The 26,108-nt window shown below is 49.6% G+C and overlaps 1 protein-coding gene and 2 long non-coding RNA genes across 9 annotated transcripts in view; 1 reads left to right on the top strand and 2 right to left on the bottom strand.

Moving 5' to 3' along the window:
- The first annotated feature begins 62 nt into the window (after positions 1 to 62).
- LOC102551562 (uncharacterized) lies at positions 63 to 23,976 on the top strand. Of its 5 annotated transcripts, XR_001838129.3 has the most exons (4): positions 71 to 442; positions 3,142 to 3,306; positions 19,221 to 19,367; positions 23,815 to 23,976. It is a non-coding gene; the product is annotated as an uncharacterized LOC102551562 (long non-coding RNA). The 5 variants fall into 5 exon arrangements; XR_010052037.1 differs by lacking the exons at positions 19,221 to 19,367; positions 23,815 to 23,976 and adding an exon at positions 683 to 757 and having other exon boundaries at positions 3,142 to 7,643; XR_010052035.1 differs by lacking the exons at positions 19,221 to 19,367; positions 23,815 to 23,976 and adding an exon at positions 683 to 757 and having other exon boundaries at positions 3,145 to 7,643.
- On the bottom strand, positions 6,370 to 12,323 carry LOC134479057 (uncharacterized). The gene is made up of 3 exons (XR_010052038.1): positions 11,533 to 12,323; positions 10,273 to 11,482; positions 6,370 to 7,379 (listed from the first exon to the last, which is right to left on the bottom strand). It is a non-coding gene; the product is annotated as an uncharacterized LOC134479057 (long non-coding RNA).
- Positions 21,959 to 26,108, bottom strand: part of Tp73 (tumor protein p73) — an 84,275-nt gene continuing 80,125 nt past the window's right edge. For 2 of the 3 annotated variants that reach the window (XM_039110454.2, XM_039110455.2), the window contains one exon: positions 21,964 to 24,985. In XM_039110454.2, the coding sequence (XP_038966382.1) occupies positions 24,650 to 24,985 (336 nt within the window). In that variant the 3' untranslated portion in view covers positions 21,964 to 24,649. Of the gene's footprint in view, positions 24,986 to 26,108 lie in introns of all 3 variants that reach the window. The other variant, NM_001108696.1, reaches the window with a different exon arrangement.

The following is a 26,108-nucleotide window of genomic DNA, read 5'->3' on the forward strand; positions in this document are numbered from 1 at the left end:
TCCATAGAAACAGGGCAGGGTCATAGTCTTCTCAATTTTTCTGCAATTTAGAGAGAGGATCTATCCGGAAGGGGACCCAAACACTATTCCCACTCCATCTCAGAATGTCACAAGAGTGAGAAAAGCGGTCTGAGCCCAGAGCCAGGAAGCCCCCCCCTCGTTCGTCAGGGATGCAGGAGTAGTAGTTTTCTCTTGTTTTATTGGTTTGTATCCCCTGTACACACTGACAGGGGGTCTCATTCCAGGCTCTCGCACACTTCAAATGGACCATGAGGAACAGCGCCTCGCACTTCACACTGAGTGCGCTGGAGACCCCGTGGGATGAAATCCACGCTGCTGGTCTTATTTTTGCAAAGATGAGGGGAGTCAGCCTAGAGTGACACGATTCTGCTCAAGTCATGGAGGGGGTTTCAGCCGTACGGGTCGTCCATTTCCTTTCAAGGTATGACTATTTGCTCCTGTTAAACACTCCTTTTTACTCTGCTGAGGTTTGGTCTTTTGCTATGTATTATAATGGTAAACACTGGCCCCCAGCCCGATGCCTGGCTGCCCCCCAAGGACGTGAGAGTCAGCACAAAGACCCAAGTGATGCTATGAACCCTGCCCCTTCCTGATGGTAAAAAAAAGATGCCTACGGCCTATAGTCAGGCAGAAGACAGATAGGTGGTTTTTTGGTTCCCAGGCTTGGGGTCTGAGGTGGGACCATGAGAAGAAAAGAGAGGAGAAGAAGGTGGAAAGAGAAATCACCACAGGTCAGGTGAGTCATGAAAACATGGCCCCAAGGACTGGTCAATTGGAGTTAAGAGCGGCCTCTGATGGAGCCTGACCAGTTATAACTCTGGGTTATTGATAGGAAAGGGACGTAGTAGCACAGAGGGTAGATATCTGTCCAGTTCTGGTGCATGAACATCTTACTATACATGCAAAAGTTGTGTGTCTTTTATCTGGGAACTGAATGATCAAAGGCGGGGTAGAAACCCCGATTTGAGAATCAATGTTTACTAAAAACATTACTGGGCTCAGACTTAGAAGCTCTCAGGGAGGACAGCCTACATCTCCTGACAATCCCTTCCTTGTTTTCCTTGATGAAAGTTTAGAGTGTTCTGCAGCCTCATTTTTGTTAAGAGTGTTGCTGTTTTTCCAGGGCAATACGTTTGTGTTGCAGGACACGTGAACGCTGAATCTTGGGCACTTTGAGTCCTGGGCTTCTCGACCTCTATGTTTAAGGGCTTCTGATGACGTATTGGTGTATATCACCTTCTTCAGAGAGACTGAAAAGCTTTCGGATTCTGCTAGCTCTTTTAGGTCCCAACCATTGAGGGTGGAGGCAGAATAGCATCTGTCAGTCCAGTAAATCTTTCTTTTTGTCTCTGTCTGTCTGTCTCTGTTTCTGTCTCTCTCTGTCTGTCTGTCTCTGTTTCTGTCTCTCTCTGTCTGTCTGTCTCTGTTTCTGTCTCTCTCTGTCTGTCTGTCTCTGTCTCTCTCTGTCTTTGTGTCTGTCTCTGTCTCTCTCTGTGTCTCTGTGTCTCTCTCTATCTCTCTCTGTCTCTGTCTCTGTCTCTCTGTCTCTGTCTCTGTCTTTCTATCTTTCTCTATCTCTGTCTCTGTCTGTCTGTCTCTGTCTCTCTCTGTCTTTGTCTGTGTCTCTGTCTCTGTCTCTCTCTGTGTCTCTGTGTCTCTCTATCTCTCTCTGTCTCTGTCTTTCTGTCTTTCTCTCTATCTCTGTCTCTGTCTGTCTGTTTCTGTCTCTGTCTGTCTCTGTCTCTATCTCTCTGTCTCTCTGTCTCTGTCTCTATCTGTCTCTGTCTCTATCTGTCTCTGTCTCTATCTCTCTGTCTCTTTCTCTTTCTTTGTCTCTCTCTCATAACCAAGTTGAGAACACTCAGATTGGCATCCACAAACAGACTTGTGCTAACTCCAGTTCTCAGTCTATAAAAAGAGTGCCCCTTGCTTCCTGGAAAAACCATGGTGCATTTCCACTACTGACTGGACTCCATACCCTTCCACTCTTCACCCAGAGAACCAGCCGTTGCTTCTTCGGTCGGGTGCTTCTCACAGACCATACGAAGCTGTGTTCACTGTCGATGAGTTTCTGACAGCCGGTGTCAGGGAAAGAGATATTCAGCCTCATTCTGACACAGCCGACAGCCTTGGAAGCACTATTTGTCCTAGGTTACCCTCTGCCACATACGTTTGTCTTTCTCCACCCAAAGCTGTGTTCTACATCTTATATCCTGTTTACTGTAAAACTTACCAGACTTGCAAGAAAGCTCAGCTGTGAGTAATTTTCCACTCTAAACTTCCAGTTTGTCAGACATAGCTTAGCAGTTTGGGGGGCAGATAGTTAGACGAGCAGAAATTACCAGGGGTCTGAGTACTTTCAGATCATCTGTAGCTGGACCAAACCTGACTCAACAACGCATCTTTGACAATGAGTCAGATTATTTTCTTTAATTTAAAAACATGAGTATGAGTGTTTTGCCTGCATGTATGATTGAGCACCATATTACATACATCACGTTGATACCCATGGAGGTCAGAAGAGAGCATCCGATCTCCTGGAGATGAAGTACTAGGTGATTCTGAGCTGTCAAGTGGGTTCTAGGAATCGAACCTGGGTCCTCTGCAAGAGCAGTTAATACTCTTAACCACTGTATCATTTCTCCAGTCCCCACATTTTATTTCTAAAGGCTTTCAGCCTTGTGCCCTCAGCCTCCCCACCCCCACTCAGCTAGCCCTCTTCCTCTACCCAGATAGCCTCATTCCTACTATCTCTTTATGTGTGCATTAAATAAGTTTATGGATCTATTCATAAAATCCAGGATCCACAGATGGGAGAAAATATTCACTATTTGACTTTCTGCATATAATGGCCAATCTGGAACATCTGGGTGTGACTACTGTCAGAATCAATCAAACTCCAGCAGGAGGGTGTGCCTATCGGGGGTTTTCTGGATTGGATACTTTAAGGTGGAAAGAGTCGTCCTAACTCTGGGCTACACCTTCTGGTGGAAGCCCCCATGAAAGCACACAGAAGGAGGAAGCTCTTGTCTGCTGCCTGCTTGCCCTCACTCTCACTAGCAAGTCCTTGTGTCCTGTTGCTAAGGCACCCCTCACTGGTATTATAATTTACTTCTTCAGCAGGTTCCAACACAGACTGATGACCAGAAGCTCTCCAGGACTCCTCTGGTACTCCAGCAGCAGACTGAAACTGCTGAGACTACAATTTTATGGACTGAAGAACTCCTGGATCTGTGGTTTTTCCCTTGGAAGACAGCCATTGCTGAACTACGTGGACCACAGCCTGTAAGCCATTCTTCTAAATCACATGCCTAAAAACCCTCAGACACACACACACACATACAGACACACACACATAAACACACACATACATATAGACACACACAAACATACACACAGAAATATACACACTAACACACACAGACACACATACACACAGACACACAGACATGCATACACACAGACACACACATACACACACACACATACTCACACACAAACACACATACAAACAGACACGCAGATAGACCCACAGACACACACACACACACACACACACACACACACACACACACACACACACATACACACAGTCTATCTTACTGGACACGTTTACATTTCACAGTCTGTTTGCCCTGTCCACTCATTCTCAACTTGTCCCTTTATATTTAAGCGCATGTCTCAGGCTTGAGATTAAGCCTCAGTGAAGAGCACTGCTTGTTCTCATAGAGAATCTAGGTTCATTACCCCCGTGATTATTCACAACCATCCCTAACTATAGTCCCAGAAGATCTAGTGCCCTCCTCTGGTGTCTGTGATCACTGCACATGTGCGGTGCCCATACGCATCTCCAGGTCGAACAGGCATGCACAAAATCTTTTTTAAAAATTAAAATTCAGGGGTTGGGGATTTAGCTCAGTGGTAGAGCGCTTGCCTAGCAAGTGCAAGGCCCTGGGTTCGGTCCCCAGCTCCGAAAAAAAGAAAAAAGAAAAAAATTAAAATTCAAACAAAGTGCTTTCTCATGAGTAACACAGGCTGGATCTAACCTGTGCTAATGCCACCCCCACCCCTTTGGCAGATTCCATCGACTGATATTTGGTGCCATTCCCAGTGAGGCTGATTTTGGTCACTATTATATTACTTGTTCTCTCCTCTGCCCTTCCCTTTTCTAGGTTTTGCTGAACACATTACAGAGCTCCACTCCCTCTGAGCCCCTATAAACATCCCTCACACCCCTATAAACATCCCTCGCACCCCTATAAACATCCCTCGCACCCCTATAAACATCCCTCACACCCCTATAAACATCCCTCGCACCCCTATAAACATCCCTCACACTTTGCACTGAGCCGCAAAAGGTATATCTTTGACTTTTTACTTAAGAGCGTACCTGCTGCAGCCAGGCGGTGGTGGTGCACACCTTTAATCCGGGCACTTGGGAGGCAGAGGCAGGCGAATCTCTGTGAGTTCAAGGCCAACCTGGTCTACAGAGTGAGTTCCATGTTCAGGATAGCCAAAGCTACACAGAGAGGCTCTGTCTAGTAAAACGAACAAAACAACAAAAAGATTGTGCTAACAAACAAATCCTTAATTTCTCTCTCAGTTTTTTTCAAGTCAGGGTCTCCAAGCCAACTTCAAACTAGAGATTCCCCTGCCTCAGCCTCCTTGAGTACAAGAATCACAGGGGTGTGGCACCACACCCAGCCACACCTCTGTTCTTTATGCTGTTCTTTTAAGTATTATATCTATCTATATTATATATACCAAAAGGCAAGGTTACACTTTTTGCTTTCAAAGGTCATGCGAACTTCTCAAAAAAAAATCAAGATGTAAAAATAATTTCTTGTGCTTACCCGTAGAGAAGTTTTAACCCAGCAACATGGCTGCTCTAGCAAGGGAACACATTCAAAGACCTTCTAGGTCTGTGTTATCCGGCTTGAATCCAGACGCATCTTTAATTCCAGGAGACAGAGTCAAGCAGATCTCTGAGTTCAAGGCCAGCCTGGTATAGAGCAAGCTTCGGGTAAAGGAAAACTTAGGTCCAAGCATGGTGGTAAATGCCTTTAATCCCAGTTCTCAGGAGACAGAGGCGCACAGAGCTCTGAGTTCCAGTCAGTCAGCTCTGTTAATTCAGTTGAGTGCAGTGACTGGAGTCCTCAGTTTGGAGTCAACAAAGTGGAGTTGAATTAGTGACTTCCTGCAGGTCAGCAGAGACAGCTGAAGCCAGAGAATGAGAAAGAACCAGAAGATTAGAAAAGATTTCTAGAGCTAGTTAGAAGCCAAGCAGAGCAGTTCAGAGGCCGAGAGAAAAGCCAGACTGAGTAAGTCAGCCTGGAGAGGAGTTTGAGCCGGAACAGCAAGAGCTAAAAAGGGTGAGCTTATTCAGCTGCAAGCCTCCGTGACAAGTTATATCCAGTAATAAAGGTTGCATTTATGGCATGCACATACATCTTTTTTTGTGAGGCTTGAAGTGAGTCTTAACTACCAGGAGACCCCCAAGTGAGATACAAGAACTGAGTTCGATGCAAATGCAAGATGTTTATTTTTCCAGCACGTCGGGATCAACCTTCAATCATCCTCTTGTGGCGAGTGACTAGAAGGCAACCCCAAGTGGCTATAACAAGTAGTTTTTATACTTTTTAGGGGTACAGGTTACATCAGCAAGGTTACAGTTTAAACTTATTAGCTGAACATATTGACCTTTGAATCTATTGGCTAGCAAGCATATGGCATGCACTCAAACTCTATCTGGGACCAGAGGGTCAGGTGATTATGTCAGTACATTCTGCAGTTTTCCAAGAATGTCTCTGCTCCTCCCGAGAACTGTGGGAGGAGAATGGAACTTGGCCTAGCCCTGACTGGAGGCAGGAAGCTGGTACTTAGCTTAATCTTGATGTGAGGCGGTGGGTGTAAGGCTGTGAAAGCCACTAGGGTTCTTCACAGGAACCCCATAACTTTCCTACTTTCTACCAGGCCTAGCTTTTTAATGTCTCATACACTTCAGTAAGTACTAGGACCCTTCATTTTCAGCCTGAAAAGGTCATTTGGCACTTCTTTTCTTCTTAAAAAGTATTTATTTGTAAATTTTATTTTGTTTTGAGAAACAATTTGAGAAATGGTCTTTCTGCATGGCTGTCCTGGAACTCCCTACCTAGACCAGGCTGTCCTCAGATTCACAGAGATCCACCCACCCGCCTCTACCTCCTGAGTGACAGGACTAAAGGTGTGCGTCGCCACATCTGTCTAGAATTTGTGTTTATTATCATTATATTGAAAAGCTCTCAGGGAGAACTTTCCCTCGGGATGGAGATCCTCTAACTCCAAAGACCAGACCGAGACACCACAGGATGCAATCAGCAAGAGGATTTGGTTTATTGTCGGGATACACAGGCACAGGCACCTGCGGGCGCTTCAGTCACTCGGGGGACTGGCGCGCCCCACGGAACCAAGGATGGGCTTTTATAGGATTTTGGGGAGCAGAAGCAAGCATACAGAAGCAGATGCATGGTTACAGGGATATAATTGGTGGATTCTAATGTGGCAAGGGTTCAGCCTGGGTGCAAGTTTCCTAGCTACCTTCCTGAAACATAAGGACTGACTCGGCCCCCCAAGGGTTCAGCCCGGGGGCAAGTTTCTTAGCTACCTTTCTGGAACATAACGGCTGACTCGGCCCCCCCACCAGGGTGTGGGACCTCTCCCGGGGCTTTTCTCATTGTCAGGTGCTCAACTGCAGTCGTCCTGTTGCCAGGCCTTCAACCAAACACATCTTGTTTGGCAGCCGCTGTGTACTCAGTGTTCTAACCTTTCTCTGAACCAGTCATCTTAAGTACAGCCTTGCAAAATGGCGTTACTGCTGCTAAGCTGGGGTCTTTCATTCCCCCATTTTTTTTTTTTTGCTAACTTTGAGTGAAATCTTTCACTCGACTTGGTCAAGAAATTTCTGTCTGGTGGGGGCTTATTCCCCCACTGACTCTAGGCCACAAAAGGGCTAGGAGGAGCCACGTAGGAGTTTTAATTTTAAGGGGTTTGGAGTGCGCTGAACTCTCCATGTCTGGGGTGTAGTGTTGTGATTAGTCAATTCCTCAGACCGGACTGCCTTGACGTGTGGTGCGTGGATCTAAGCCGAGACTCCGTCTACCTTTAGGGCGGTCGGGGTAGTCAGGAGGACGGTGTAGGGTCCTTTCCACCGTGGCTCGAGATTCTTGGTCTGGTGTCTGCGCACCCACACGGTGTCTCCAATCTGGAACGGGTGTGGCACCACCGGATGCTCAAGCTTGTCCTGGTAAGCAGCGGCCAAAGGTCTCCAGACGTCTCTCTGTACAATCTGTAGGGCCTGTAAATGGGCCCTCAGAGAAGGGCTGTCAGCAAAATCAGCAATGTTTGAATCAAAGAAATGGACAAATGGGGGTGGTGTTCTATATATTATTTCAAAAGGAGTTAGACCATGGGGGCCCGGGGTATTCCAGGCCCAATATAGAACTAGGGGAAGGAGGGCCACCCAATCCTTTGAGCCAGTTGCAAGCGTAAGTTTGGATAAAGTCTCCTTAATTGTTCTATTTATATGTTCTACCTGACCTGAACTCTGGGGTCTATAGGCACAATGTAATTTCCAATCAATCCCCAACAATTTGGCCACCAACTGACTTACTTGGGAGACGAAAGCGGGCCTGTTGTCTGACCCCAACGCTTGAGGCATGTCATACCTGGGAAAGATTTCCTCGAGGAGCTTCTTGGTGACCATTTTTGTAGTCTCGTGCTTCGTGGGGAAGGCTTTGACCCATCCTGAGAAGGTGTCTATAAACACTAGGAGATACTTGTATCCATATATACCTGATTTAATTTCAGTAAAATCAATTTCCCAATGGATGTCGGGACGGTGTCCCCTAGGACGAACTCCTTGTCCAATCATGGTCCTTCCCAGGTTAACCTGAGCGCACGCTTTGTAACTCTCAGTCACCTTTTGTATCGCTTTGTCCCAATTAAAAAAAAAAACACAGATTTATCTCTTCTCGATCTAGTAAGGTTTTTATCTTCTTATGTAAAAAGGAGATCAATTCAAAAGTCCTTTGTAGACCCACTGTTTTAGTTGAGGGTGGTAGATGGCCCCCATTTTTTTAGGAGCTCTATGTCCTCATGGGCATAAACCCAACTAGTTTGTCCCACTGGTGGGGGCGTGGGTTGGTCTGGACTATTTAAGGGCAAGATTTGTTTGCTCATGGCCGCTTCTCGCGCCGTGGCATCGGCCAGCCGGTTTCTTCGTGCCTCTGGGTTGTGCCCTTTTTGGTGTCCTGGACAATGTATAATACTCAGTCTTTTGGGCAAGAATAGGGCTTCTAAGAGGGCCAGAATTTTAGCCATATCTTTACCCTCAGATGTGAGCAGCCCCCGCCTCCGGTAGATCTCCCTGTGGATGTGTGCCGTGGCAAAGGCATAACGGCTGTCTGTATATATATTTAGCCTCTTACCTTTTGCCATCTTGAGCGCCTGAGTCAAGGCGATGAGTTCAGCCCGTTGTGCGGAGGTACCAGCAGGCAGGGCTTTCGCCCAAATCACTTTGTCCTCCGTAGTGACCGCAGCTCCAGCCTTTCGCTCTCCCTCTGCCAAGAAGCTGTTGTCATCCGTGTACCATGTGTGGTCAGCATTCTGAAGAGGCTGGTCCGATAGGTCCGGCCTGGTTCCATGTACTTCTGCGAGGATTTGTAGGCAGTCATGCTGTTCTGCCTCCTCTGGTAGAGGAAGCAAGGTGGCAGGATTGAGGGCGACTACGGGCCCAAACTGAACCCGTTCTGCATCCAGTAACAAGGCTTGGTGCGAGAATTAGAGAGCCAGCGGTCTGGGGGCTGTTTTACCAAGGCCTCCACTGCGTGGGGTGCTAGGATGGTGAGTGGCTGTCCCAAAGTCAATTTTCCAGCGTCCTTGATCAGGACAGCAATAGCAGCCACCATCTTTAGGCACGGTGGCCAGCCGGAGGCCACAGGGTCCAATTTCTTAGACAGGTAGGCCACAGGGCGTTTTTAGGGTCCCAACCTTTGTGTTAGGACCCCTTTAGCATACCCCTGTTTCTCATCGATGAACAGTTACTGAGCAAATTGTAAGGGTTTGGAACAGTCGGATGAATATCTTCTATCCTCTTGTTGACCTTTCTCAAGTCTTGTACTGGCCTATAATCTCCAGTGCCGGGTTTCTTAACAGGCAGAAGAGGCGTATTCCAAGGCGACCGGCAGGGGATTAGGATGCCTTGATCTAGAAGCCTCGTAATGTGAGGCCTTATACCTTGATAAGCTTCATGTGACAGGGGGTATTGTTTTATGGAGACTGGAGTTGTAATTAAGGGGGGCTGTTGGAGCGCCAACCCCATCCCACCAGTCTCTGCCCAAGCCAGTGTCCTGTCCCGGTTCATAGGGTTAGAACTTGAAGGGGAGTTCCGTGGGGGCCAGTTATTTGGGCCCCTCTTTCTTCAAAATGAATTTGTGCTTTTAGTTTGGTGAGCAGGTCACGGCCCAGCAGAGGGTACGGGCAGTCCGGAACATGTAAGAAGGAAAGGGTCACCTTACCAGTAGCCAGCTGAACCCAGCGGTCCGTAGTCCATCTGTATTGTTTCCTGAAGCTTGGGTGAGGACTGAATGTTGGGCTCCTGTGTCTACCAGGAAAGTAACCGGCTGCCCCCCAACTTTAAGCGTTACCCTAGGCTCAGGGGGGGCTCCTGGCCCTGACCTCCCTAATCTTTATCTAGAGCCAAGAGGGAGGTTTGTGGTCGAGGCTTTTGGGGTCCGCCAGGCTTCTTGGGGCACTCTCTGGCCCAGTGTCCTTTCTCTTTGTAATAGGCACATTGATCTTTATCCAGCTTCAGCCCCTTTCGAGCTCCCCCCTATCTCCCTTCCTTTCTTGGCCCTGAACTACGGCGGCCAAGATTTGACTCAATTCTCTCTCTTATTAAAAATCTTTTCAGCTTCTTTAAGTAAATCCTGTAATGTATAGCCCTGCAAATTTTTTAACCTCTGTAACTTAGTCTTGATATCTGGAGCAGCCTGCCAGATGAAGGACATAGAGACACTCGTCATTTGTCCTGGGTCATCTGGATCATAGGGAGTGTACATACGGTAGGCCTCCTTAAGTCTCTCTAGAAAGGCGGAGGGAGTTTCCCCTGCTTCCTGTAATACCTGTTTTACCTGAGCCAAATTAGTAGGGCATCGTATAGCCCCTCGGAGACCCGCTAGAACAACTGGCAATAAAGGCGTAGGTGTCCCTTACCTTCAGCTGTATTAAAATCCCAGTTTGGTCTCTTAAGTGGGAATGTAGCATCAATTTTCTCAGGCAGCTGGGTGGGACGCCCATCATCTCCCAGAACATGCTTTCTGGCCTCTAGGAACACTCCTTGTTTTTTTTTTTTCTTGAGGTTAAGAGGGCCTGTAAGAGCTGTTGGCAGTCATCCCAAGTAGGCTGGTGGGTAAGTAAAACAGATTCTATTAGGTCGGTGAGTGCCACCGGATCTTTGGAGAAAGAAGGGTTGTGTTGTTTCCAATTGTAAATGTCAGCTGCTGAAAACGGCCAGTATTGGGTCTGGCCACCGGTTCCCTGTCTAGGTGGGAAAGCCTGGGAGGTTGAAATCTGGCATCACCTCTCGCTTATTGCGCAATCTCCCTGCGACAGGGGAGAAACCCTTATCAGACTGTGGCCCGGCAACTGATCTGGCCGGCGGCTCTGCCTCCTCCGTTTCAGCCGGGCCTGTCAGAGAGAAGATCTATGAGAGGGGAGTTTGGGTCTGCCGGGAGGACAGGTTTCTTAAGACGTGGCCGGCAGACCGGGCGGGGCCGAGGGGACAGGCTGGGGGTTGAGGGGAGGCCAATTCGGGTCCACGAAGGGTTCCGCCCGGGGGGGGGGTTTAAGGCGAGACTCTCTCAAGTGATAATATAAGAAACCTGGTCAGGATGTCCGTGGACAACCCGATCTTTAACCTGTAAAATAATGATCTTATTAAATGTGTCATTTACTGGCCATCCTGCTCCGAAAGTGGGCCACTCGGATGTGTAGAGAGTCTGTCATTTTTCTTTTATTTTTTTAACCTCGATGGACTGGTTGTGTGTCCGGTCGTGGACGTCTTCTCAATGATCAAGAGTGAGACTTAGGGGCGTTGTTAGGGACTGTCCCATGTTAGTTCTAAGGAAGATTAGAACACAGAGAAAACAAACAACACCAACAGTCAAACAAACAACAGACAGGCGTGCTGCACGGCTTTGGTACCAAACTGAAAGCAAAAAGTCAGATGGAGGTGGCAAAGGTCCGGGGCCCTCTGAAAGCCAAAAATACAGACAGAGGTGCCGTTAGTCCGGATCTTTCTCCTCTCCCAGATTGGGCCCCGAAAAGTCGGGCCCCTAACACCCTTGGAACGTCTTCCAGGGCTGCGGGGCGAGAAGTCTGAGCTCGTCAGCTCCTTCTTCGTCCCGCCCAAATTCCAAACAACCTGGCTGAGCGCTCACAGAACAGACCTGGCTGAGCACTCACAGAACAGACCTGGCTGAGCGCTCACAGAACAGACCTGGCTGAGCGCTCACAGAACAGACCTGGCTGAGCGCTCACAGAACAGACAGAATAAGGCAGAACGAGACAAAATCAGACAGACAGACAGACGCCGGCCGGCTTACCTCCCAGTGGGTGGTCGGTGGTCCCTGGGTGGAGGATCTCCTTTCCTGGCCAACGCACCAAATGAAAAGCTCTCAGGGAGAACTTTCCCTCGGGATGGAGATCCTCTAACTCCAAAGACCAGACCGAGACACCACAGGATGCAATCAGCAAGAGGATTTGGTTTATTGTCGGGATACACAGGCACAGGCACCTGCGGGCGCTTCAGTCACTCGGGGGACTGGCGCGCCCCACGGAACCAAGGATGGGCTTTTATAGGATTTTGGGGAGCAGAAGCAAGCATACAGAAGCAGATGCATGGTTACAGGGATATAATTGGTGGATTCTAATGTGGCAAGGGTTCAGCCTGGGGGCAAGTTTCCTAGCTACCTTCCTGAAACATAAGGACTGACTCGGCCCCCCAAGGGTTCAGCCCGGGGGCAAGTTTCTTAGCTACCTTTCTGGAACATAACGGCTGACTCGGCCCCCCCACCAGGGTGTGGGACCTCTCCCGGGGCTTTTCTCATTGTCAGGTGCTCAACTGCAGTCGTCCTGTTGCCAGGCCTTCAACCAAACACATCTTGTTTGGCAGCCGCTGTGTACTCAGTGTTCTAACCTTTCTCTGAACCAGTCATCTTAAGTACAGCCTTGCAAAATGGCGTTACTGCTGCTAAGCTGGGGTCTTTCAATATTTGTGTGTGCACACGCATGTGCCACAGCTCATGTGTGACGATCAGAGGGCAGCTTTGGAGAGACCATGGGTTCTGAACTTAGATCAGACCTGCGTAGCTGGTGTTAGCCATGAAGCCGTCATGTTAGCTCACTTAGCATATCTTGCAGGCCCCAGGCAGAAGCATCATGTCCTCTGGCTTCCGGTAATTTGACTCTGAGGCATTGGGTACATGTTCCTTAACATCTGTTCTATTTGGCTTTCCCCCCTCAGCTTTTAGGAACATTCTTTTCCTCCCACCAATAACCTTCTTTGCTCGGATGTCTGCAGAGCAGCTCAGAGCCACTCAGTGGCAGCTCCATCCATCCTGGTAGCCTGCACTGTGGGAGCTACTGACCAGTCTGTCCTCAGCGGTCGGCTGGGCACTCCTGTCTTCAGGAGGTGAGGAAGTTCTTGCCGGCATCAGACAGGGAAATGAACCGCCCAGGGGAAGCTCAGAGTGAAAACCCAGTGCAGACTGACTTTCTCAAACAGGATCTGACTTTGGGGAGCCTAGTGATGGGGGGGATTTGAGGGTTGGGGTGTGGGGTACATTGTCATCGTGTTTAAAACACAGTACAGTGCGGGAAAAGATTTCCAAGCAACCATCATTCCAGTTCCAGGAGAAGAAAGAAAGCTTAAGGGGTCACAGAGACCCCTTTGTGACCGTGAAGGTGGGTTCTATAGCTAAAAGGCCTAGAATCTAGCATGGTCTCTGACCAAAAGCAGAGAGGTCAGTAGGCATATGCAAATGCATATGACATCTCCCCTAAGGATGGGTTTAACTGGAAACTTAAGATAAAAGTCTAGGAAGGGAAGAGTCTGGAATAATTGTTCTGAGGGATTTGGGTGAGGTCTGCCTCTATAGACAAAGGTGGGGGAGGTCTGCCTCCAAAGATAGCAGAAAGGTCACCCGGTCGGAAACAAAATCCACCCTCAGTTTCCCAGGTGGAATGCAGGTGTTTATTTCTTCCACTGAGGAGACCCTCCTGTATGATCGACATTCCTGGTTCTCCCGGGATGTGTCGTGAGTACAAGGACCTCCGTAACCCCAACAAGAAGGGAACTGTTGGATGGGTACCCGGACACCCTCAGATCTCAGTCTGCCACTTCTGGCTGAGCAGCAAAAAAATCTCAGGAGGTGGTGTGGTCCATCCACCCTGAGTTCCTCTTTGGTTGCACACAGCCTTCTCAGAAGCAGCCTGCTCCTTCTCTTCCTCCTCAACCTCTGGGTCTCTGTAGAAGCAGAGATCAAGTGTAACCCCCATAGGTGCTCAAGATAGACAGCGCCACACATACTTCCCAGGCCAGCACCCACCACAGAGGACCAACTGAGTGACCTCCCTTGTTGCCTGGGATGGCAAAGTCTCAGCTTAGAGGGCAGTCTGTCTCACAGAGCAATGGTGGACAGGTTGACATAAGAGGTCTCTGTGAGGAGCTGGTGATGAGCCATGGGATCAGTCACCACTAGCAGCCATGCCTCCTGAAGGCTGCCTGGATCTGGTTAGCAAAGGTCTCAGGCATGAATTGGCCAGCAATGGGAGTGGTTCCGGTGGCCCCAGCAAACTTCAGCACAGCTCACCAGCTGGTGTTCCCGGTGTTCCCGGAGGAGAAAACTGACATCGGCAGGGTTCTTGGTGGTAATGTGTACTGGCTGGTTTTGTGTGTCAACCTGACACAAGCTGGAGTTGTCACAGAGAAAGGAGTCTTCCCTTGAGGAAATGCCTCCATTAGACCCAGCTGTAAGGCATTTTCTCAATTAGTGATCAAGGAGGGAGGACCCAGCCCACTGTGGGTGGTGCTGTCCCTGGGCTGGTGGTCTTGGGTTCTACAAGAGAGCAAGCTGAGCCAGCCAGAGGAAGCAAGCCAGTAAGTAACATCCCTCCATGGCCTCTGCATCAGCTCCTGCTTCCTGCCCTACTTGAGTTCCAGCCCTGACTTCCTTTGGTGATGAACAGCAATGTGGAAGTGTAAGCTGAATAAACCCTTTCCTCCCCAGCTTGCTTGTTGGTCATGATGTTTGTGCAGGAATAGGAACCCTGACTGAGACATGATAGCTTGAGCTGCAAGCAGCAGCTTCTCCCAGGTCCTCTTCAGATTCACGGTGTGGACGCCATCACTGCTCCGTTTGTAGATGTGCCTCTCCTTCTGAAAGTCGGTTGGTGCCACGTGAGAGGGTTCCCGCAGCGCAGGATTTGAGGGCTCCCCTCTTTCACCTGTAGGACGTTACCATGGGAGTCCCTGGGCAGCATGGACAACTCTGACCTGTTAACTTCTCGGATCTATAATCGCACATCTTCCGTTAGATGGAGACGTTTTTTAGCCATCATCTCCTCAAATGACATTTTCCAACAGTTAAAAAGGAACCTTTGGGTTTCTGGGGATCTCCTTAAGTCCGGGAGATAGGCTTGCTCAAGTTAGGTTAAGAGCTTTCTTGCCATTCATTTCCCCGATATTTTTTATATAAATCTTTTTTAAAAGATTTTTATTTATTTATTTATTTATTTATTTATTTATTTATTTATTTATTTATTATGAGTACACTGTAACTGTCTTCAGGTGCACCAGAAGAGGGCATCAGATCCCATTACAGATGGTTGTGAGCCACCATGTGGGTGCTGGGATTTGAACTCAGGACCTCTGGAAGAGCAGTCAGTGCTCTTAACAACCGAGCCATCTCTCCAGCCCATCCCCTCAATATTTAAAGCAATTCCTAAGCTGAATGTGATGGTACATTCCTGTTATCCCACCACCTAGGAAGCTGAGCCCCACAGGTTTGAGGCTAGCCTGGGCTACATAAGATGATCCTGTCCAAGAAAAAAAAAAAAAGGAACCAATATCCAGAATTGCAGATTGCAAGGTGAGACCCTCTTGCTGAGAGGATGGAGAAAAAGGAAAAGCTTGGGTCCCTGCCGATTACTTCTCTGTCTCAGGAGGCTGAGGCAGGAGAGTCTTGAGTTCTGGAGGCTTACACAAAGAAGGATCTGTCTCAAGATACTCAGGACAACACCAGGACAACACTGGTGGTCTGTCTGAGCTTGGGGAGACTGAAGGAAATTCATGGGTTTATCCCTTCTATCCTAGTTGGCTCTAATTGTCACTTTTCAGTAGCCTGGAGCCCTCTGAAAGGAAAGCCTTGATTAAGATTGGCCTGTGAGGGTTGTTGTCATGGTGAAGGAGGGGTGGAGTCTACTAGGGGGTGTCATCACCATATAAAGCTCTAAGCAGGAGCCTGAGAGCCAGCAACCAAAGGCCTCCTGGGTTGCTTGAGTTGACTTTTCAACTTGATTCAGAGACAGATAAGACCTGCAAACTGTTAACCCTTTCCTTCTTCCCAGGTTGCTTTTGGTTGTGGCTTTTACCATGGCGATGGAAATAATAAAATTAGAACACCTCCCAAGACCATCTTAAGGACCCAAAATGCTTCACAAATGTTGCGGCCGAATGTGAAACTATAGAACAGATCTTTTTGTGTGTATTTGTCTCTTTGGGTAGACTTTAGTAGGAAATGGGGCTATTTGCAGTTTACACTGGCTGAGATACAGAACCAGCGAAGGCTGTCGACAATGTATGGAGAATGAAATGTGGTAGACATTCATGGTTTTTGTTTCAGCCGTAAACAGTAATTAGTGTTTTCAGGAAAATGGATAAAGGTGGAGATAACTGTATTTAGTGAATGAAACCAGTCTCGGAAAGACAAGCACCATCTTCCCTCATTTACATAGACATCAAGTCATGTATGTCTTTATGACATTAAAGTAGATATGAACTGTGTGGTGTGGTGAGAGAGGGTGAAGGGGGAGAAAGAAAGGAGCTGGGAGGCCCAGGGTGTATGCTCCACATTCCATGTCACTTGAGAGCAATTATTTCAAAGAAAGAGAAAATGAAATGGGGAGTCATATCCCCAGAAACTGAGGGAAGCCTCACCCTGCTGGCTCCTCTCTGGGTAGTTGTTCTATAATCTTCCAGCACAGCGTCTAAGGATTTCTGAGGACAGCTCTGTGCTGTGGTAGCAGTCTTAGGAACAAACCCTGCCCATTTGAAAGACACATTGGAGACTGGAGTTATGGCTTAGCCATTAAGAGCTTGTACTCTTGCAGAGGTCCCAAGTCCTTTTCTGCCCTCCACAGGAATCTGTGCACATGTGCATGTGCACGCACTTGTATATACACATATACACAGGCACACACACATATATACATACACAGATGCACACACAGGCATGCACACACACAGGTACACACACATACACAGATGCACATACAGGTCCACACATACACACACAAGGCACACAACACATATACACATACAGATGCACACACATTCAGAGACAGACACACATACACACACAGGCACACACATACACAGACGCACACACACAGGCACACATATACACACAGGTACACATACATATACACACACAGATGCACATACAGGTACACACATACAGATGAACACACACAGGCACACACATGTGCACACATACATACACATTCAAGCACACACACATACACACAGACACACGCACACATGCACATGTACAAACACACACAAAATTAAAAATAAAATATTTTTTTTGACATCCAGTCTCATAAGCTCTGGTTGTTCTGGAACTACTATGTAGACCAGGCTGGCCTCCAACTCACCGGCTTCTGCGTCCCAAGTGCTGGGATTAAGGACATGTGCCACCATGCCTGGCTTTAAAATAAATATTTTTAGAGTCACATATCGGGGCTGAAGAGATATGCAGAGTGACTAAGAGCAGAGGACTTGAGTTTTTGGTTCCCAGCACCCATGAGGTGGGTCTGGAGGCCACGCTATCGGTCTGGAGGCCATACAGACCTTACCACAACCCATACATCTATATGAGATTCAAAGTTGCCCTCTGACCTCTACAGGCACCAGATATGCATACATACTGCATATACATACATGAAGTCCAAACTGTCACACAGCATAAAGGACAAACTCACGCATTGCCTGACTTCCGGTGTCTACTCTGGCCTTGGCCTGACTGCAAACCTGAGGTCACTCACTACAACACTCAGACTTGCACTCAGTCACAGAAATATGAAGTGACAGTTGATGCCTGGCTCAATGATTGCTGTTATGGAAGGCTTTAGCTTGGGACAGACATCTAAGTGTAGTAAACCCAGCCTTGTTATTTCAAGAGACAAACAGGGAGCTAGGTGTGGAACTGGCTTAAATGCAGCAGCCAGGTGGCACCGGAAGTTTCATTTAATGAAGCGAGAGTCCCTGATGGCTCTGCTTGTTGTCTTGGGTCTTTACTACTGCTTGCCAAATATCCCCCAGGCACTCACAAGTAAGAATAGCCAGTGCAGGTGTGTGAGCCTTACTGGCACACCAGCTCCCAGACCCAGGCACCTAGTGAGCGCAGCGCCCGTCCCTTGTGCCGTTCCTCACCGCAGAACAGCAGCCTGGGTGTTACAGGAATCTCATTAATAAAACTCGGTCAGAACTAAACTGTCCCTAAACTGTCTATTTTTGTCTTTGCTCAGAAGCTGGTTTTTCAAAGGTATAAATTGGTAGGAAGGGCTGTCTATGGATCAAGGCAGTCCCCTGGGAGGAGACACATCACCAGCAGAGAGATTATAGGTTCAGAGAAGAGACTCCGAGGCGAAGATGGCAGGCACCTGGGGACAGGTGTGCCTGAACAGGCCAGAACTTGCCTCTGAGGGACAGGAGTACCACCCCCTAGTAAAGAGCCACACACAACATCCTTAGGCCTGGCTAAGGACTCATTCCTCTAATGTGATTCCCCCCCCTCCAAACCTCCCAACTTTCTCCACTTCTGGATCTGGGTCACCTGGTTCAAGTCTTGTGAGCTGGGATAGGCTGGGGACAGCTGGAGGCCACATAGCCTTTATCAAGCCTCAAACCACCGCCTACCCAGGAGGCCTAGGCCTTGGTGACCCCTCCTGCTAGTCCAAAGGATGGGGTTTCTTATCAGGCAGAGTTGTTCTGGCCCCAGGGCTGGGACCCACCCAATGACTTCATCATCACCTACTCACAGGAATGGAAGAAAAGCTTCAGAACTAGCCCGGGCCCCAAAGGCTTTAATAGTGAGGAAGAGATCTGGAGAGAGTCAGAAAGGCCAAACTAAGGAAGGAAAGAGAGAATGTGGCAAGCTCAGCCTGCAGCAGCAGCTAGTGCCTCATCCCCACCCTGGTGCAGGCTCAGAGAACTAACCCAGCCTGGAGATGAATCTTTACCAGCTAACATGGCCAGCCAGAATACTTCAGCTGTCATTGCCCAAAAGCAACTGAGGACAAACATCTATATCTACATTGCGACTGCAAAGTCAAGACAAATTGGAAGTGAAAAGGCTGTGCCCCTCTCCTGAGGGAAAGCCTGTGTGGCTAAAATTTCTCCCCGGAGGGAACAATATCTACCCTCTTCCTAAGGTCCCAGTCACAAACTGAGGTGCAAGTCCAGCAAAGTTCACTGAGGGAACCAAAGATTCACTGGACTTTCTTACAGAGCGATGGCTGCAGGGCTGTGGGCAGGGACACAGGAGACTTGAAAGCAGCATCCTGGAAGGTGGCTGCAGGGGTGGTAGTTTCCCATGGCCATGCAGATGGAGCCCTACTGTACACCTTAATTCTTCCCAGAGACCCCCCAAGTCTGTATGTGATTAGAGAAGGATTGCACAGAACTGGGGGAGGGGGGCTAGATATTGAGGTGAGGGCTTCGTGAGACTTCCTATCACTCCTTCCAAGAAGGATGGCCAACAGTTATGGTCTTGAGTTCTGCCTCTCCTCTGGTGGTGTCTGGATGCCACCAATACACTTGCTCGGGAAGGACAAAGCAAAGTGTGGAACAGGAAGTTAGCAATCCGCCTCTCTCTTAGGGGCAACAGAACACCTCTGCACACCAGGCCAGAAGGGGGAAGTGGAGCCCAGGACCAGCAGGAGCCCAGTCCAGTCGGGAGCCAGTGGGGAGTGCATAGGCGTGAAGGCGTTCCCTGTGGCGATCTTTGATGAAGCGTCTCTCTGAGGTCATCTTTGCTTGTTCATATTTCATTACTGGGGGTGGATTTGGATGCATACTTTTTGTTTGGGGGTGAACCAGGGATTATATATTGTTGGGGAGGGATGGGAGGATACCCAGGAAGGGAAGGTCATTGACTGAAGGGTAAGGCTATGGAGATGCCTCATTAGCATGGAGAGGCTACAGGCTTGAGTGCCTGTGGTCACCTCAGTTGGGGGTCATGGTTCCAAAGCAGGCGTTAGAGGCAGGGAGGGAACCGATCCACTCCTGCATCTCAGATCTCATGCAAACCCCACCTGACCGGTTCTTATGCCCATCGGGTGGCGCATCCACACGCCCTACAAACAGCCAACAAGCCCAGCTGTGAGGGTCTGGGTAAGCAGGCCCAGCTGGACTCCTGTGAAGATGGTGGCAGTTTGCCTCAGAGGATAGTCCTGTACAACAGTCAGCCTTCACCCAAGGCCACCAACACTGAAAATACACAGACAACCCTGACTTTGTTCTTGGATATGAGCAGCCCAGTGAGGAAGGGCCACCCTCTCTGTGAGGACTGATGGGAAACTGAGGCTGCATGGACTCCAGTGTTTATCATCTCTGTTTTTGAACCTTGACTAAACCTAGATATGTGGGAGACTGAAGTTACCATCCTTATGACGATGTCTTTCTGTTCATTCCCTTCTGGTCCAACCTAACTTCTCCATCCTCTCTGCCTAGACAGGGTGTCTTATCTAAATGTCAAGTCCAGTTAAGTCCAAGGCTTTTTGATAGTCTGGAGGCTCTCGTGACATTGTTGTGTCCCCTGTCCTGTAGTGGCCTGAAGCCATCAAGGACTCAGGGACCCTCCCTGTAGATCTCTATGTCACCAGACAAGTTCCCTTTGACATCCGGGATACCTCCTTTCCTGGATGCATCACCAAGAGATGTAACCGCTCTTAAGGACAAATTTCCTGAAAGTCCCCAATGTCCTCATCTCTCTTTGTAAATTCCTGGTTAGTGGGTTTCTATATCCTGTGACACTCCATGATGCACCTGAACATCAACAATAAAGAAGTCAGATGGGCCCTACAGAAATGGTCCAGGGCCCAAGGACCATAAATGAAACTGCCCAGTCGCCCAACACGTATACCCTCTTGGGACAGATGCCTGCCAACACCTCCTGGGGTATGGTGTTAGATCTAAAGAGAGGCTTTCTTTTGTATTCAAGCCTGGTCCAACTTGAGGAGGTTCCTGTTTTCCTTGTAATGGTGGGACCCCTCTCTCCAGGTTGCTCAGCAGCTCCTGGGGACTGTTGTACCTCAGGGTTTTTAGGCTAGCCCCTGCCTTTATGGACAGACCCTAGCAAGAGAACTGTCATCCCTCTACATTTCACCTTGGGAATAGCAGCCATCATTTAGACTCCATCCTAACTCTACAGAAGATAAAAAGGGTTCTCTTTCAGAGGCCCAAATCTCTTCACAGAAGGTCCAGGTCTTGGGACCATGAGCCACACAGTAAGTGTCTCATCTTAACAATGGGGACCCCAGCCAAAAGACAATAAGCAGAGGCCCTTGTGGGTACAGTGGTTGAATTTGGATTCTCTATCTAGTTCAACAGAATAGCTAAACCCTTCTATGAAGCCTTTAGGAAACCAAAAAACCAGAGGAACTCTTAGATGGGACCCCTGAGATGACATAGTCTCAGACCTGCTAAAACTCACGCAGGCATTGGCTTTCCCAATTATATTAAACCCTTTCTACTGGGCTTATGACCAACAGAGCACCGGGGCCCTCACGTTCTGTAGTAATTTGTCACAGTAAGTCACAAATCCCAACTGTACAGGAGCTGGTTTTCTTGCCAATTCTAAAGGTATTAGATCATGGCTTCACACTCACAGGGAGAACTGAGAAGTACAATGTATCTCTTCAGTCTATCACAGCGGACCCTAGGGATGGATGAGACATCTGAGGAGGATGGCCATTGTGTAGAGCAAGAGGGAGCCCGTGTGAAAGAAACATTGTTGCTAGAGCACAGCACCACCCTTGGTCTCACCCAGCCTCATCTTGCCTCACCTAGCAAGGCCGGCAGCATGGAGACTCTAGGACAATGATCCTACACTGATGATGCTCCTGCACTGGCTGCTGTGGGAGATGAGGAGGAAACCCATCCCTCTCCATCTTACCTCAGCCCCTCTTATCTTGTTCTAAACTCCGTCCAACTCTTAGCAGCCTCAGGCCACCCTCAAAGCTGAGTAGATTTTTTTGGAGTCTTACTTTTTGCTAAGACACGTCCACAGTCTGAGAAACAAGAAATCTGAGAACCACACAGAGACCCGGTGGCAGTGGAGCGTGAGTGGAGCCGACAGGAGCCTGAGTGTTCCTCCCTCCATCCTGCTGAGAAGGTAAACGTGTCAACTACACATCATTTACGGTGTCTGTGATATTCCCCAGATATCGCCTTTCCTGCCCACAGGACACATGCATTGTTGCAGGGTTGATGCAGAAGTCCAGTGGGTGCTGCCGGGCCAGTGTGGGGCCACATGCTTCCTGCCTGTCTATGCTTGTTCTGAGCATTCCCATGATGCTCCTCTCAAGCCTGGGGGATGGGTTAGTTACAACAGTCAACCGTGGGAACATGTGATTTTTATTATATTACAAAAACAAAAAATCCCACTGAAACACAGCTAAAAAAATAACACATTTTTTTCCTAAGATGACATCACCCAAAACAGTTCATAGAGTCATTGGACTGTATCCATCAATACTGCTTGGAGAAGCATTTCATCCATTGAAACGTGGACAGTTTGGTTTTGGTTTTTGCCTCCAGTCTGAAATGCTGTTCTAAGTAGCAACTGTTGACTCACACAGGGTTCTTGCCCAGGGAACAAGTGCTGGTGCTGTAAGCTCAAAGCTCAAAGCAGCCCAAGGCATGGTCAGCAGGGCCGGGAAGGGGCATGGGAGTGGCTGTTAACTGGATGCTCAAAGCTCCCTGGGACCGTACGGGTTGTACAGGCTGAGGCTGGAGTGGCTTGTAGAGCCTTGAGGTACCCGCCCTTGCTCAACAGATGTGTTCCAGGCCACCCCCAAACTCGCTTCCAGACTAGCACTTCAGTGTTCCTGGGAAACCTGGTGACTGGAAAATTTCTTCCTCTTGCTTTCTGTCTTTTGCAGAACAAAGTTTGTTTCAGACCCAAAGGCCATTTCCCGGAGGAGAGCTAATCAGTCACAGCAAGCCTTGCCTCTGTGACATTTGTTTCCTGGCAGATGGCCCTTTGCAGTTCCCTCCAGGCCTGTCAGGATCTCAGAAGCTCATGAGACAGCTTTGGCACTTGAGGCAGGGGTCTGGGGAGACACACAGCCCTAGGTCCTCACCAGAGATAGGGTCTTCATTCCTCAGATGCCTGGTGACAGCCACTCCTCTGAAGTCTTTTCAGGAGCATGTGGTGGGGCGCTTAGGATGGCCCCTCCTGGACAGTGCCTGAGGCATACGTACGTGACACCCCAGAACTCAAGCACGTCTCACAGTGGGGCTCACAGGCCTAGGAGTGAGCATGTGCTGCCTAGTCCCCGAGGTAGCATGGGGCAGCGTGTACCTCAGGAGTGAGAACATGCCTCTGCAGTGAGCTGATGCCTGCAGCGGGGAACTCAGTTCCATCCAGCCTCAGCTTCCTCTTCCTCATCAACAAGCATGTGTTCAACCTCAGGCTCTGTGAGGTGTGTCACCGCTTACTGGGATGGCCATGCCCTGCACCCTGGAAGCTCTAAGCCTGATGCTGCAGCTGTTATGGCCCTTCTGGGTGCAGGACCCCCAGAGGCTAAGCTGTCAAGTTGGAAGGGCCGGCATGGCCAGCTCTGTTCTCTGCCAATGTGATGTTTGCACCAACCCTAAGTGCACCCGAATCCTGCCCCTCAGAGACTCATGAAGCACGGTGTGGGTGGTAGCCACCTAACTTTGCAGAGCTTGATAAGGTTGGCGACATTTGCTCCTGTGCTTCTAGGAGGCAGCCCTGGTCTGAAGCCAGTCCTGGTAGTGCTGACTCTGTGACCAGTCCACGGCCTTCACTGCAGCTGTTGGGCCATGCTAATGAGAGCCAGGCCTAAGAGAAACGGCTCCACAGAACCTCAGCAGGCAGTTGGGCTTTCCTGAGGCAAGAGCTCCTTCCACTCCTAGCAGCGACTGCCGGGGGCTCTCATTGTAGAAGTTCACAGAGTTTCTGGCAGGTACAAGGCCTCAGTGGCTGAGTGCACAAAGGAGCTCTCTCTCAAGTCTACTGACTCCTTGGGGGTGCATAGGAAGACCAGGGCCTCCAGCAGTCACCCCAGTTCCAGCCCACAAGGATGGGCTGGCACTTGGGCACAGAGCCTAGACTCTGAGCACTTAGCGAGGGCAGAACCGATGTTCCTCACAGCTGGGGTCTAACCCGCACTCCCATCCAACCCTTCCTGGCTTGACACTCTTTTCTTTATTTTTTTTTAAAGACTTGTTGAGAAGCTCGTGTGGTGGACACGCTAGGTTGATCTCAGAAGGAAATGCTGAAAAGAGCCAGAGGGGGGCAAAAAGCAAGCTGACCCACCAAGTAGAAGAGTAATGTTTGTTGTTTTGTTTTTTTTTATCAAATATTGACAATTCAATTTTCAGTCCTCTGAGACTCATTCTGTCCCTCTGTCTGCCGGGGGAGAGCTTCATCGAGGCTGCTGTGGCCAGCATGTTCAGGGTGCTGGCTGGAGGCTTGAGGCCAGCCTCTTCCTCTGCTCTGCCACCGTCTAGCTTTCCCTAACCCCAGCAACCAAGCCTCGGGAGACAGGGAGGAACGGTGGAATAACCTACATCAGGGACAGATGTGTCCCCACCTCCTGCAGAGGATGTCTCCGGCCCTGACTTCACCTTCAAAACACAGTGGAATCAACCCGCACGTAAAGTGCAGAAGACAGGGAGGCCCGGCTGGCTGCGTGTGGCTATCGGGAACAGAAGACGCTGGAATACTTCGTGGCAGAGGGTTATCGAGCGAAGGATGCTGCTCTGTCCTGGAGTTGGCAGAGTCCTCAATAGAGGGGAGGAGGGAATGGATATGGTGTACCTACCCACAAAGGGACAGTCCCTGTCTAAGCACTTGGCCCACAACCTGCCCTTGTGTATGTGTAGTTAAGGGCAGTTCCAGAAGTTTCCTGGGAGGACTTAGTTCATGAACGACTTCCCTTCAGGAATGGCGTCTGGCAGAAGGCCCTTGCTGTTTCCGTGGGCACAACAGAGGGGTCCCGCTTCCAAGGGCAGTTTCTCACAGAGGAAGGCAGGAAGGAGAAGGTACGACGCCCCTCAGTGGCTCTCTGTCTCTGTGAACTCCTCTTTGATGGGCTGCTTACGGGACTTGCAGTCAGGCAGGTCAAAGCCAAAGTCTGCCCACTCGTCGGGGCCCGTCACGCCACCCGCGCCTCCGCGGTTGGGGATCGTGATGGTGTGGCGCACGCGGAAATGCACGGCTTCCATGACCCGCTGCCGCTGCAGCTCGCCAGAGCCGCCGATGGAGATGGTGGCCGCGTTGCTGCTGGAGCGTAGAAGCTGCTGACCGCAGTCATGGCTCTGCTTCAGGTCCTGTAGGCCCCTCCAGATGGTCATACGGTACTGGTCAGGGATCTTCAGGGCCCCAAGGTCCTGAAAGAGCGATGGGCACCTTCAGGTTACAAAAGGGAAGCCACAAGGTTGTGTGTCCCTCACACCAATGACGTCCTACCTGCAAGGAAGCCTCTGCTCGAGGGGGCCATCAGACCTTGACTGTGTAGGTGACAAGGTAGGGACAGCATGAGGGTCACCTGCACAGAGTGTCTAGTCACATATTTTTCTAGGACAGCTAGATGATATATGGGGGTGGCTGAGGGGACAGTGATGAGGGCCCCCCTCACAAGCCAGGGGTCTGGACACAGTAAGAACAGTGACAGAGACCTAGAAGACCACCCATGCATCTCCTGGTCTTGGGGTCTCTTGGCAGCCATTAGTTGGCAGTCTCTCCAAGCCCATCCCTTCGTGTCAAGCTCTGGTGAGATGAAGGTTAGTGTATGACTCAAGGCTGGGGAAGGTAGTTAGTGGTCAGTGGTCACACTGATGCAGGTGTTAGGCACCGATCCCATGGTCTCTGATAAGTCCTTGTGTCCAGCCTGGGGTCCTGGGCAGGGGACAGATATGGCTTCTAACTCGGCCTGGGTCGGCCTGGGTGAGAGTCTAGAAAACAGTTAATGGCAGACGGGCAGGAGGTGCTGAGCTGAGATACCTCAGGCCCTAGGACAGGAAGTGCTGAGGTGATGCACCCCAGGTCCTGAGGCAGGAGGGGCTGGGCTGATGCACCCTGGGGCTGAGTCTCAAGGATAAAGCAAGGCTGAGTGGGCAGCTAGGCCGGAACAGAACGCCAGAGCTTCCCAGAAGCTTTCTTCCCCACATTCAACCCAGAATGTTCTGTGCCATGGGTGTAGGTTGGGCGTGGGGACCCATTTATTTTTTCTAGGTCTGTTCCCCTCTGGCTTCTACAGTTCTTACACATTGGGTCCTGGAAACAGCCCAGTCTAAGACATCAAAGGTCACCTGGCTGGGTCACCAGGAGGCTCTAAAAGGGGAGAAAGCCCTAGGTCACAGCCGGGAACCGGGACACGGGACACGTATCCACCCAGTCTCCTTCACGTTGCCTGAGCCTGCTGACTATGGAATAGAATCTGATTGCTTGTGGGAAAGTCTCTGGGAGTTCTCCCAGCTAGTCACCCTAGATAGAGCACTGTGCCTCGGGACA

This window comes from Rattus norvegicus, chromosome 5 (assembly GCF_036323735.1).
Source record: "Rattus norvegicus strain BN/NHsdMcwi chromosome 5, GRCr8, whole genome shotgun sequence".
Classification (NCBI taxonomy): Eukaryota; Metazoa; Chordata; class Mammalia; order Rodentia; family Muridae; genus Rattus; species Rattus norvegicus.